At 34.5% G+C, this 15,255-nt stretch overlaps 1 protein-coding gene across 1 annotated transcript in view; it reads right to left on the bottom strand.

Annotated features, from left to right (window-relative positions):
- Positions 1-5,756: 5,756 nt before the first annotated feature.
- The window catches only part of MMRN1 (multimerin 1), a 77,351-nt gene continuing 67,852 nt past the window's right edge, over positions 5,757-15,255 (bottom strand). The window contains exons 9-10 of the mRNA XM_060011984.1: positions 8,097-8,249; positions 5,757-6,865 (exon numbers count right to left, since the gene is read on the bottom strand). Coding sequence (XP_059867967.1) covers positions 6,444-6,865; positions 8,097-8,249 — 575 coding nt within the window. The 3' untranslated portion in view covers positions 5,757-6,443. The remainder of the gene's footprint in view (positions 6,866-8,096; positions 8,250-15,255) is intronic.

Genomic DNA, 15,255 nt, shown 5'->3' with positions numbered 1-15,255 from the left:
GAAATTTTTTGTTCTAGTTCTGTGAAAAATGCCATTGGAACTTTGATAGGGATTGCATTGAATCTGTAGTTTGCTTTGGGTAATATAGTCATTTTCACAATGTTGATTCTTCCAATCCAAGAACATGGTATATGTCTCCATCTGTTTGTATAGTCTTTAATTTCTTTCATCAGTGTCTTATAGTTTTCTGTATACAGGTCTTTTGTCTCCTTAAGTAGGTTTATTCCTAGGTATTTTATTCTTTTCATTGCAATGGTAAATGGGAGTGTTTTCTTAATTTCCCTTTCAGATTTTTCATCATTAGTGTATAGGAATGCAAGAGATTTCTGTGCATTAATTTTGTATCCTGCTACTTTACCAAATTCATTGATTAGTTCTAGTAGTTTTCTGTGGCATCTTTAGGATTTTCTATGTATAGTATCATGTCATCTGCAAACAGTGACAGTTTTACTTCTTCCTTTCCAATTTGTATTCCTTTCTTTTTCTTCTCTGATTGCCATGGCTCGGACTTCCAAAACTATGTTGAATAGCAGTGGTGAGAGTGGACATCGTTGTCTTGTTCCCGATGTTAATGGAAATGCTTTCAGTTTTTCACCACTGAGTATGATGTTTGTCATACATGGCCTTTATTATGTTGAGGTAAGTTCCCTCTATGCCCAATTCCTGGAGAGTTTTTATCATAAGTGGGTATTGAATTTAGTCAAACGCTTTTTCTGTATCTATTGAGATGATCATATGGTTTTTATTTCTTAATTTGTTAATATGGTGTTTCACACGGATTTGCTTATATTGAAGAATCCTCGCATCCCTAGGATAAATCTCACTTGATCATGGTGAGATCCTTTTAATATGTTGTTGGATTCTGTTTGCTAGTATTTTTTTCAGGATTTTTTCATGTATGTTAATCAGTGATGTTGGTCTATAATTTTCTTTTTTTGTGATATCTTTTTCTGGTTTTGGTATCAGGGTGATGGTGGTTTTGTAGAATGAATTTGGGAGTGTTCCTCCCTCTGCAATTTTTTGGAAAAGTTTGAGAAGGATCAGTGTTAGCTCTTCTCTAAATATTTGATAGAATTCACCTGTGAAGCCATCTGGTCCTGGACTTTTGTGTGTTGGAAGATTTTTAATTACAGTTTCAATTTCATTACTTGTGATAGATCTGCTTATATTTTCTAATTCCTCCTGGTTCAGTCTTAGAAAATTGTACCTTTCTAAGAATTCGTTCATTTCTTCGTGGTTGTCCATTTTATTGGCATATAGTTGTTTGTAGTAGTCTCTTATAATCCCTTGTATTTTTGCAGTGTCCGTTGTGATTTCTCCTTTTTCATTTCTAATTTTATTGATTTGCGTCTTCTCCCTTTTTTTCTTGATGAGTCTGGCTAAGGGTTTATCAGTTTTGTTTATCTTCTCAAAGAATGAGATTTTAGTTTTATTGGTCTTTGCTATTATTTTATTCATTTCTATTTCATTTATTTCTGCTCTGATCTTTATGATTTCTTTCCTTCTACTGACTTTGGGTTTTCTCTGTTTTTCTTAGTTGCTTTAGGTGTAGGGTTAGATTGTTTATTTGAGATTTTTCTCGTTTCTTGAGGTGAGATTGAAGTGCTATAAACTTCCCTCTTAGAACTGCTTTTGCTGCATCCCACAGGTTTTGGGTCGTCGTGTTTTCATTGTCATTTCTTTCTATGTATTTTTAACTTTCTTTTTTGATTTCTTCAGTAATCTCTTGGTTATGTAGTAGTGCACTGTTTAGCCTCCATGTATTTGTGTTTTTTACAGTTTTTTTTTCCTGTAATTGATTTCCAATCTCATAGCATTGTGGTCAGAAAAGATGCTATTTCAATTTTCTTAAATTTTCCGAGGCTTGATTTGTGACCCAAGATGTGATCTATCCTGGAGAATTTCCATGTGCACTTGAGAAGAAAGTGTATTCTGCCACTTTCAGATGGAATGTTCTATAAATATCTGTTAAATCTAGCTGGTCTGTGGTGTCATTTAAAGCTTGTGTTTCCTTATTTATTTTCTGTTTGGATGATCTGTCCATTGGTGTAAGTGGGGTGTTAACGTCGCCTACTCTGATTGTGTTACTGTCGATTTCCGCTTTCATGGTTGTTAGCATTTGCCTTATGTACTGAGGTGCTCCTGTGTTGGGTGCATAAACATTTATAATTGTTATATCTTCTTCATGGATCAATCCCTTGATCATTATGTAGTGTCCTTCTTTGTCTCTTGTAATAGTCTTTATTTTAAAGTCTATTTTGTCTGATATGAGTATTGCTACTCCAGCTTCCTTTTGGTTTCCATTTGCATGGAATATCTTTTTCCATCCCCTCACTTTCAGTCTCTATACATCCCTAGGTCTGAAGTGGGTCTCTTGTAGACAGCATATATATGGGTCTTGTTTTTGTATCCATTCAGCCAGTCTGTATCTTTTGGTTGAGGCATTTAATCCATTTACATTCAAAGTTATTATCAATATGTATGTTCCTATTACCATTTTCTTAATTGTTTTGGGTTTGTTTTTGTGGGCCTCTTCCTTCTCTTGTGTTTCCTGCCTAGAGAGAAGTTCCCTTAGCATGTGTTGTAAAGCTGGTTTGGTGGTGCTGAATTCTCTTATCTTTTGCTTGTCTGAAAAGCTTTTGATTTCTCCATTGAATCTGTATGAGATCCTTGCTTGGTACAGTGATCTTGGTTGTAGGTTTTTCTCTTTCATGACTTTAAATATATCCTGCCACTCCCTTCTGGCCTGCAGAGTTTCTGCTGAAAAATCAGCTGATAATCTTATGGGGATCCATTTGTATGTTATTTTTTGTTTTTCCCTTGCTGCTTTTAATAATTTTTCTTTGAATTTAATTTTTGTTAGTTTGATTAATATGTGTCTTGGTATGTTTCTCCTAGGGTTTATCCTATATGGGACTCTCTGTGCTTCCTGGACCTGGGTGACTATTTCCTTTCCTATATTAGGGAAGTTTTCCCCTATAATCTCTTCAAATACTTTCTCAGGACCTTTCTTTTTCTCTTCCTCTTCTGGGACCCCTATAATTCGAATGTTAGTGCACTTAGTGTTGTCTCAGAGGTCTCTGAGATTGTCTTCGATTCTTTTCATTATTTTTCCTTTATTCTGCTCCTTGTCAGTTATTTCCACCATTTTGTCTTCCAGCTCACTTATTTGTTCTTCTGCCTCAGATATTCTGTTATTGATTCCTTCTAGTGTATTTTTCATTTCAGTTGTTGTGTTGTTCATCTCTGTTTGTTTGTTCTTTAGTTCTTCTAGGTCTTTGTTAAACATTTCTTGTATTTTCTCAGTCTGTGCCTCCCTTCTTTTTCCGAGATTCTGGATCATCTTTACTATCATTACTCTGAATTGTTTTTCAAGTGGGTTGCTTATTTCCTCTTCATTTATTTGGTCCTGTAGGTTTTTACCTTGCTCCTTCATCTGTGACATATTCTTTTGCTGTCTCTCTCTTTTTTTTTTGGATGAGTGGGATTGTGTTCCTGTCCTTCTGAGTGTTTGGCCTGAGGATTCCAACAGTGGAGTTTCTAGGCTGTTGGGTAGACCTGGGTCTTTGTGCCAAGATGAGGACCTCCAGGAGGCCTCACTGCGATGGATATTTCCTGGAGTCTGAGGTTCTCTGTTAGTCCAGTGGTTCGGACTTGAAGCTCCCACCGCAGCAGCTTCAGCCTGACCCCTGGCTCATGAACCAAGATCCTGCAAGCCATACGGGGTGACAAAAAAAAAAAAAAAGGAGAACAATAAGAAATAAAATTAGACTAGGAAACTAACAGTTATGTTAGAAAGAATATAAAAATAAAAATATAGATGAAACAACAACTGGAAGGTGAAACAAAACCACAATAGTAAAAAAGGAGAAGAAAAAAATGGGGGGGAAGGCCTTGCTGTGGAGGGTGAGGCCTAAGAAGGGGTGGGGTTTGGGTGGTGGGCAGGGCCTATACTTAGCACCCACGGGGCTGGAAAAGGCCCTGGGGGGTGTGGAGTGTGGAGCTTAGGCTCAACAGAACAGAAGGGGCCCAGGCGGGTCTCCTGCCTCTGGTCTCAGAGGGTGGGGGACCAGCCTGGGTGCTCATCAGGTTTCCCGGGCTCGAGTGGGTGGGGCAAACATCCTCTGCTCCTCTCCCACTCCTCAGGTCCTGGAGGGCCCCTCCCACCTGCCTCTCTTGTAGATTGTGATGTAATTTCAGGCAGGGACTAAAGAAATTATCAAAACTTTCCCAATGTTTTTGAAAATGACACATTTACACAGAACAGAAATTGTCAGTCATTCGGCCTTTGCTTGTCAGCATCTGGCTCTCACTCTTCCCCAGTGTCCTGAGTGAGGCTCAGCTGTGAAGGCACAGCTATGTTGGCTCAACATGAGACATTCTGATGGGCAATAGTCACTTCACACTTACCTGTAGGGTTCTTCCAGGTTCATTAGGCTGCAGTTTGAAATCTTCTACAGATTATCTGTGATGTGTGTTGTAGTGTGTTCATTCCTTTTTATTGATTGGCAGTCCTCTGCTGTATGGGTATGCCAGAGTTTGCTTAACTATTCATCTATTGCTGGACGTGTGGGTGGAACCTAGTTTTTGGCTATTATGAATAAAGTTACACTGAACATTTGTGTACAACTCTTTGTCTGAACATATGCTTTCAAGTTTCAGCAAATTTGAAAAATTTTTAAGTTTCTGCCATGAGGAGATAATATTTTCACTTTCGAGATTGGCGATATTTTTAAAAATTTTGAGTTTTGATGAGTATGTGTTGGGGGTAATGAGTACTCTTTAAACATGAGCAAACTGGGCCTATGGAGTGGTACAAATCTTTTCAAGGGCACCTTGATAGTACGTTAGAAAATAAAAATATATGCTTATCCTTTGTTCCTGAAATTCTCACAATTTGCTGAACTATTGGGAAAATTACCTTCTTCCTGCCTCTGTTCCTCATAAGTATAAGGAGAATAATACATGATACATATCTCACACGGTTAGTATGTTATACATAGGATTATAGTAAGCATTAGAGTAATTAATTCATGAAAAATGTTTGCCATACCAAAAACTTCTTACTTATTATTTTTAGGATAACTTATAGGAATCTCTTGTTCAAAACTATCTTGTTAAATACATAGGGAATATATGTTTAAGGGTGTTCACTACAATAACATTGTTATAATGAAACATTGGAGATAATGCAAATGGCCTTCATAAGAGATTATTAAATCAATTATGGTACATCTTAGGAGGTAACATACAGAAAGGATGGATGTGGGTGCTGGAGAAGAATGGCTGATTCTAAATACTGCCTCAGTCCTTCCTACTTGTGAAGTTTGGTCCATTCCTTAGTCAGTTGCGGTTCAACCATAAAAATGATGATAATAAAAGCTTATAAAACCTTATAAAAGCTTATAAAACCTTATAAAAGCTTTTGTAAGGAATCAGTATAAGTTGCTTAGAAGAAAACCAAAGCAGAGGGAGCATCCCATAAATCCATAAATTGTAGTATCACCATGGCATATATGCACCTGTTACAAGAATAAGGCAGGTCTGCATGTGTTACCACAGGATACTCATTAGAGAAAAGTGTTATTTTTTTCCCCTGTAGATATTGTATGATGGAGGCAGGTAAAATGTCCACTTCTGTATTTTTAGACTTGGGTATAAGTGTTCAAATGTGTCAAGTACTACTTTATTCTCTAATTATAGGAAGGGAACAATAGTTTTTTTTTAAATTTTATTGAAGTATAGTTGATTTACAATGTTGTGTTAGTTTCTGGAGTACAACAAAGTGATTCAGTAATACATATATATATTCTTTTGTCAAATTTTTCATTATGGTTGATCACAGGATATTGAATATAATTTAGGAAGGGAACAATAGTTAAGCATGTTTTAAACTTCTAATTCAGCTTTAAAAATTCTCATTACAAATGAAAATTTTAATATGTAAAATTAATCAACTCAACAGGAAAGAATAAAAATCAAAGTTAAAAGAAACTTCTTGGTCTTTGAGTACTTTATTTGAATTTGTGAATTTAAGAAACATATGTTATATATTTATGTACACAGAGAATAACAAAGTTAAATGTTCTATTGGAAAGACTACTGTGTCTGGCAATATTGAGTGACTGTCATTTTATAATATTTCTTTTACACTGAAATGCCTTAACATGAAAAGACAAAAATAGGAATGGTTATGCTAACAAATGCACTTTGTTTTCCATGCCTCTAAATCTCCTTAGGAGCAAGAACTCCATATACAGGTTGTCCAAAAGATATTCAAATAATTTATGAAATAAACAAACTTGCAGCCTTACTCAGATTTTAAAAAGAAGTTGGTTTTCATTCATGTGGAAAAACCAAAAACAGAGCAAATGTGCATGCAAAGATAAATAAAAACACTGGCTGCTTCTCAGTAAAGGTGACAGTCTGTCTTTCACACTAATTTATGTACGGTATAATAAGTAACCACTAAATGTAGTAGCAGGGGGATATTTGGCTGGAATTGTTCCTTTTACAAGGTGCAACCACACTTCCTGCCCATAATTTAATTCTAATAAGGCATCCCCAGTCAAAACCCTATCACAGCATATCTCACCGTTAATACTTTCAGACTCAAATGCAAGCTTGTCTACTCCATCAACCACTAAAAATCCAGAGATATGAGCACTAAATGACTCAATGGTATACTTAAAAACATACACCCCAAGATAGGGGATTCTGAATTTTCCAGTTCTTGGAGTATATGAGGCTCCATAGTTGACATCCAAGTTATTAAATAAGATAGGACCAGGTGTAGTCATTCCATATGTATGAGATGCAAAAAATGCCACCATCGGTGCATATCTGTAAGATCCTTTTGAAAAATCTGTTAGCGGAAAAAAATGGAAAGAGTTAATTTTCATGTTTTGATCTTGTTCTGTTTATATCTTTATCATTTTATCTCGGTTACAAAAAGCGTTAGTAGAAGAAAAAAGGTCATTCATCAGACTTAACAAGGGCATATGTGTCTGGGTGTTTGCCCCTTTTCTTGCCTGAACTACCCAAAATTGCTTAGCCTCTCTGAGACTGTTTCTCCGTTTAGATCAGGATAGAATGGTGGTAGTAACACTCAATACCTTCCTCATAGAAATGCCTCAGAGATTAATTTGCATGTTGCTTTGATCTCTCCAGAGATGAAGGAATTCAAAGCACTCTGATTATTATGGTATGTCAGAATGTTTTAAAGCCTCTTGCAGGAATTAAAGCTGATATGATGCAGAAACAATTTTTCCAGCACCTTGTCAAACAGTTTCTAGAGGCTAAAACAGAAACCCAATGAAATTGTATGCACTATCGAGAAGTAGACAAAAGCAATCTTCTATGTAGTTAATGCCAAATGTACTTACAAAGGCTGAGATTTAAAAACAGACTAAAAAATTTACTCTTTATTATGCAGCACACTATTAAGAAAAGCCTGATCTGCAACATATTTTTTGCTGTCATTTTAAAGAGAATATATTTTAAGCCCTGCACACATTTTCTTGTATAAAAATCAGAAATAGTACGCTCTGGAAGTAAATCTATAGCAACCAATACTTACTTACGAAAGTAAATGGGCAAAAAGGCATCTTGTTCTACTCAATACATCTGAGCATGTTCTAACAGCCCTTAGCCAGTCAAAATGACACTATGAACTTGACCTTCATAGAAGACATACTGCTATTCACTTATTATGGCTTCATTTAAAGGATCAGATCTGATATGAATCAAAGATGTATTCTTTAACAACTTGTTTGAGGAGAAGAAGTTTATACTAGTTCGACATATATATATATATATATATATGTATTTTCTTTTAAGATGCACTAGGAAAAAAATAAGTGGGGGGGGGATTTTCACTAAACTGCCTCTATTATACCAATATTGACAATTTCAACTTGTGTATATCAATGAATTTACCTGACAAAATCATGTATGTTATCCACTTAATTTGAGAAGTAAAAGGAATTAATCCTCAAGTGAGTCCAGATTAAGCAGGTCTAAACATTCATTCGTAAACAGTTCAAAAAATGTTTTTATGACCTTGAGCAAATCCAAGGATGCGTGTACTTTCTTACCTGGAGCTAAAGCATTTTCTTCCACCACCTTGACAGTACAGTTGTCACCAGTAAAAGGATGTCGGCAAGCACAGATAAAGCTAGTTCTTCCATTTATACATGTGCCCCCATTCTGGCATGGAGATCTACTACAGTCTGAATACTCCTCTGTTACTGAAAAAGAATCAAGATAAAAGAGGGTAAAAGTGACCTGTTTTCCTGTTGATCTCCAATCATAGTTTGCAGCAGAATTAGAATTAAGGAAAATGCATTCCCAGGCCCAGGACACCCACCAATGTAATCATGGGACTTCGTGCAAATCTCTGAACTACCTGAGCGGCTTCTTCTGAAGCCCTTTCCTGCTTTTTGGAAGTGGGACTAATTCTGTGATTCACTGCATTTATGTGTGGTAAATATTAAGATTTTGGTCAACTGTAGAACAGACAGACTATCTGGACACACAATCATGTATATTTGGAACCAGTACATGACAAAAGTAATATTTCAAATCATTGGAGAAAAAAAAAGTCTATTCAATAAATGGTGCTAAGCTAATTGGATATCCATAGAAATATAAATTCCATGTGTGTAAAAATACTAACTGTGAAAAAAACATATATGATTGCATTACAATCAAATAAAAGGAATATCTTTGTTGAGCTTTAAAATTTTGGAAAGCTCTTTCAACACAAACAAAATAAACAAAACCCAGAGGCCATAAAAGAAAAATCCTGACATTTGACCACCTAAGAATTAAAACTCATTTGCAGTGAAAACCACCCATATTTGAATTTCAAAGTGCCAGATTAAGAGAAACTATTTTTTTTAACAGCTACAACAATGTAATGACTAATTATAGCAAATGAAAACTTCTGACTAATCCCAAAGAAAAAGTATGTAAACCTGTAAAAATAGTGAAAAGTGGGCAAGTAATATGAACTGGCAAATCATTGAACAAAAACTACAAAAGCTCATTAAAATTTTCAAAGTTTATTCAACCTCACTACTAATTAAGGAATAACAAATTAACACCACCAACATTTTATCAGGTGGCAACATTTAAAAACAAAATAATCATGCAATATGAAGGAAAATGGGCATTCTCATACAATGTTGGTTAGAGCTTATATTGTTGGAACCTTCGAATAGGAGGACACTTTGACCATATTTGACAGAATTAAAAAGGTTCTTTTGCTTTGGAGTCAGAAATTTCTCCTGGCCAGAATATATATTCCAGATACCCTTGCATATGTATACAAAGATAATTATTCAAGAAAGTTCTTTATGATATTACTTGCACTAGTGAAAAATTGTAGGACACCTACATGACCATTGATGAGGGACTTATTAAATGAATTTATAGTATCTTTTCATCCAGGAATATTAGACAGCAGTAAAAGAGTGGGGTAAATCCCCAATATGTTTGATTTGCTGAAGACGGCAAGTTTCAGTTCACTTATTAGGTATAGAATAATTTCAGTTATTTAGGAAGCCTCAAATTGTGAATACGGTTATAAACATAATTCATAATTACGTGGAGAGGAAAGGTTGGAAGAATACATTACTGGCCACAGTTACCACTGTGGCTCCACCTTGTGGAAATAGTGTAAACAGTTTGCAATTCACTCATTTCAAATCATGGTCACTGATGATTTTTAAATTTAGGGTTATTTGTTTTAACATTTGTCTCAAGAGTCAGATCTATAAATATTTTAAATAATTCTACCTCATATTTAATAATTCTAATTCATATAAAATGTGACCAAACTGCATGCCTGTATAATTAGAATTAAAAAAATTTTTTTGAAGTGTAGTTGATTTACAGTGTTATGTTATTAGTTTCAGGTGTACAATATAATGGTGTAATATTTTAACAAACTATACTCCATTTAAAGTTATGATAAAATATTGACTATATTCCCATTTTGAGAAAAATATTTAATGGATCAGTGTCAAGTACAGAGCCTTATAACATACAACCAAAGATTGGTTGGCACTGATTTGTCCTTTGAAACTATTTGTATTTCATTATGCAACCAGCTACAAATCTACTTTTGTATATCATCTGACTCATATTTTTTTACTTTATTACTACAATACTTTAAAAATGGTTAGCTACCTTTATAATAAGTTCCTGTACATATTTGTGCTCAATAGGCAATTTCTTCTTGAATTAACAGTAAAAAATCAGACTCCAATAAAGCATCATTTTCTTTTTGACATCTTTCCTCATCCCTTTTGATAGAATTAATTGTATGAATTCTCTTCTTTGTTGTCTGATGCTCTGAAGTTCTGTTGAATTTATCATACCCTACTGTAATTGCTCACTTGTCCTTACTTCCAATGAGTGTGGGCTTTTGTGAGGTGAGGGCTCAGGTCCTCATTTCTTAAACTTTGTGTCACTAATGACTAGCACAGTGCCTGACATATAGAAGTACTAAATTGTCTTTTTAAAGATGAATAAACAAATTAATGGAAGATGGAGTAGATGACCTCATCCTTAATCTAATACTCTTATCCCTTCACCACATGTTCTAAAACATCATGCAGAGTTCGATGCTATGATGTCACTGGCATGTTTTTCTAGAGACATAGAATTATTTCAAGCAGACTTTCCACAACTTCTACCTTGGGCTTCCATAACCTCTTAAACTCCTTCCAGTCCGTTTATTTTCTTTGTTGGAGATCGTACAATTAGTTAAGTTCTGCCAACTCAACATTCTACTGTCTTGTGCAAAGAGCATAACTAATCTTTTAATATTCATTTCCCTGCTCTGAACATGACTAAAATTCTTTTACCACTGTCTTGGAATGTTTCATAAGTCTCAATTTGTTCTGATCTTTGCTTTCTGTGCCCTAATATGTGCTCAAGTTACACTTTTCTATTAATCCTACTTCCATATTTCATAAATATTCATGTTAAATTTGAACTGACTGAAGAGCGCCTTACATTTTCAATGCACTGTCTTTGCCAGTATTTACCATTCTTTATTTTAATTACTTGCTTAATGTCTGAACTCCGTGAGAAGAGGGATTGTGTTGAATTTACCACTCTGTCCACTCAACCTTTCTTGGCGCTCATTCAGCACTTACTCAATAGGTATTCAATGAATAAAATGAAAGGCCACTTTATATTGATGTCTTCTATTTTTATTTATAGTACCCCTAACATGTCATATATAATATGTTTTACATAACATAATGTTTTACTTTTCTTAATTACTTATTTAAATTATTTTTAAATTTGTAAAGCTTAGTTCTATTTTAGCATCAGTATTTTATTTTTTTATTTCTTCATTTAAACAGTAACGTTATAGAGAGCAGATAACTCTGATGTCTGCTTAGGGCAGAAATGGAGTTTGAAACAGGTTAGTGAGGAGACCTATCACTGCCTCTGGGTGAGTTTTGTCATACACAGGAAAACATTATACAAATCCACCAGTATCTGCTCTAGATACTGTATCCACACAACATTAGAACTTTTCTTTATCTTTCATCCTGATGCCAATGCTCTCTAACATGTTTTCACCCTCATACCGATGGATGCATTAATTTTCAATGCTATTCTGTTGCATCATTTATCAAAATTATACCTATCAAATAATACCTATCCTTCCATTGCTCTAAAAATACTTCATGTCCCTTTTCAACAACTTCTAGAAATGTGAACAGTTGTTTATATTACATTTTCAGATTCATTGCTCTAATCACTCATATTCTGTTCATTGGTGTATAGACAGATGGCAATATTGTTTCCAACCATCTTTACTACTTTTCCTTCAATTGTCAGTTTTAATTTTTGTTCTTCTTTTTAAATCGCATCTGTTTTTCTTGATATTGTTTCTGGGATCTTTTTTCTCAACCTTTCAAATATAATTTAAAGCTCATTTAATCATATCAGCAATCTTTACCAAATGAAGTAGCCCTGTCCCAGATGATTTATTATAACCCTTGTCATTAAACTATTTTCATTTATCTTAAGCCATGACCCAAAAAATTTAATGTTTTTTATTTGATATTATCATCTGTTTTACCTTTTTCTCATAATCTTCAATCAAAAGAAGTATTAAAACAGCAAATATATTGAAATATGCTCAACAACGTTAGTCATTAGGAAAATGCAAAATAAAATCACAATTAGATACAGTAATACACTTAGTAAAATGGTAAAATAAACAACATTGACAGTGCCAAGTGCTGACAAGGTTGTGGAGCAATTAGAATTCTCATACATTACTCATGGAAATAGCAAGTGATTGGCCTGTCCTTATAAAGTTAAAACTGTACTTATCTTACAACCAAGCTATGCTACTGGTACATATTAGCTCAAGAGAAATGAAAACATATGTGTACACAAAAGCCTTTATGTGAATGTTTATAGCAGCTTTATTCAGAATCACCTCAAACTGAAAACAGCCAACATATCCGTCAACTACTAAATGTGTAAACAAACTGTAGTACAGCCATACACAATGGACTACTACTTGGTAATGAAGAGGAATACATGCAACAACATGGATGGATCTCAAACATACTATACTAAGTGAAAGAACCCAGACTCAAAAGCTTACACACAGTGTATGATTTAATACACTTTGAAAATGTAAGGGAAGAAAACAGATCACTGGTTGCCAGTGGCTGGGAGTGGAGGTAGGGTTTGACTACAAAGTTACATAAGAGAATTTTGGGGGGTGATAGAACTGTACTTCATCTTCATTGTTGTGGTGATTGCATGACTACACATCTGTCAGAATTCATAGACTGCACATCAAAAACAGTGACTTGAACTCTATGTAAATTATACCATAAAAATCAAACCTCTCCCCAATATTTTTACTTCTATTATTTTGTTTGCACAGGTCTCCTACATCACTATGTCTTCTTGTCTTTTTCTTTTTCTTAAAGACTTGAGTTCAGAGAATCACGCACTTTCCTTGTTCTGATGGTTCTGATTACTCCTCCCCCAACCCCCGTGCTCTCTTCAAATAAAGGAAATCTCCATGTTTCTGTCTTCAGTTCTTTTCTTTTTCTTTAGCTACCTAATTCACTTCTTTGCCCCCAGATATCACTTCTGTGCAATAATTTCCACTTTTTATCTACAAACCCTCTTTTGGTTCCAGACCTACATTTGTAAATGACTTCTGGACATTTCTGTAGGGATAAGAGATCTTTAAACTCATGTATCACAGAATAAACTTCTCTTCCTGTGTACAACTGTACTTCCTCCTTAACCTTCCTATTTCCATTAATGGAATTGACCAACTTCCCATCACTGATGCTTTATTTAAACTTTGGTGTTATTCTTTATTCTAAGAGTTTGTATTTTCAATTAGCTGTTTTCTACTGAATATATATTCATTTTTAACTAACATTCCTAGTTTCCATTTTGTTCCTTTCTCTATCACTATTTGAAGTCTTAATCTATTCAAGCCAGGGCTGCTGTAATAATTTTCTGACTGATCTGTGGAAGAACGCAAAATAAATCGTAATAATGCACATACGAGGTGATGTCATACTCCTGCTCAAAAATGTTTAATTGTTAACAATAGGATGAATTTAAACATATTATACTCAACACAGTGTGTAAACGGTTGATTGAATAAATGCTCAGCCCAAAGCTACCTCTTCCGTGAGATTTGTCCAAACATCCAGTTCTCAATAAGACACGAAACTCTTATGATAATGAACTCCTATAACATTCATTTAGTGCTTAGTATATGCTGTGGCATGTTTCTTTTCTTTCACGTTCAAAACAGCTTTATAACAGCATAGTGTTCAAAAGCACATGGAAAAAATTTTAAAACTTAAAACATAACAACCAAATATCACATTACTCTGTAGGTACATCTTCCACTGTCAACTTTTGTTACAACAAAATAACAAAGTTTCCATTATATCCCTAGTTGCCTGCAGAATTCACTATTTTTCCCACAGTTGAAGCCTATCCCACCATCTTATTTAATAATACTGCACTTGGCTCCCAACACACTCAGCACATTCCACAAAACTCTGCTTCTCTACCGTTCTCTTTTTTTTCTTTTATGCATAATATTTATCACCTTTTAACATACTATGTAATTTACATTTTTACTTACGTTTTTTTTCTCTATCCTTGCTAGAGTGTAAACTCCAAGAAGATAGAATTTTTTTAAAATGTTATGATGTATCCAAAGCATCTATAACAATACCTGATTTTATTGGCCCAATATTTGTGCTGATGCCTCTCGAATCTAAATATCCATGAAAAATTTTAAATTTAACGCTTGCTTAGGATTATAAAGCCTAGAAAAGAGTTCTTAAAGGACTGTTAACTATAAAAATTGATTTCCTTTTTTGTAAAAGTCACGTGTGTATTTGAATTCCTATATGACTCTGGCACATTGACACACAATAACTTTCTTTCACTGATTTCTTTAGCTGTCCAAACACTGTGTAATAATTTTTCTGGTAATTTGTTCGAGAGGTGAAGAGACTTGAGTTTTCATTAATCCATAGTATCAACAAAGTGCCATGTGATATTTTCCCCTAAAACAATGATATTCAAAATAAACAGCTTTGAATAATTCAAATTAAATTTATAATAAAATACTTATTATTTCCATTCAGATCCACTTTGAGGCTGTGTATAGTAAAACTGGCAATTACAACTTTTAGGGTATGTTTTTCAAATTTCATACGCAGTTAATATACGGCAGAGCTATTTTTTTATGCTGCAATTTTTTTGTCAAGGTGCGAGTATCATGTCCACTCAGACTGCTGTGCCACATGGTCACAATCTGTGATTTAATAATCCCAGCACCTTCTTTTTCATGTTTGATAATCAATACAGCACAAAATAATACTATCATGTGCAATTTGGAACTTATAGTGTTGTCAGGGACTGGTGGAAAGACATCTATTCAGTGTATTTAATTACAGACCAGTTAATAATCAAATTTGGTGTCAAAACTTTGGTGTCAAAGAAACAGTCTATTGTTGAGAAATAGCTCCTGTGATTCTTGTTAGAAAACGAATCCCAGCATATGCAGTGACTATGTAAATGGAACCTGGTATCCTGTCCCATTTCCTTTTTATTGTCAGACCATGGGTCATAAATTTTGGTTCAGATGTGAGTGTCAAGTGCATGAGTTTCTGACTGTTCACCTTAGGTACCATGGTCACTTTATTGCAAAACATGAAG

Source organism: Delphinus delphis, chromosome 5 (assembly GCF_949987515.2).
Source record: "Delphinus delphis chromosome 5, mDelDel1.2, whole genome shotgun sequence".
In the NCBI taxonomy this organism is placed as follows: Eukaryota; Metazoa; Chordata; class Mammalia; order Artiodactyla; family Delphinidae; genus Delphinus; species Delphinus delphis.
Note: the sequence above shows the minus strand (reverse complement) of the source record. Positions and strands in the feature narration are given on the sequence as shown.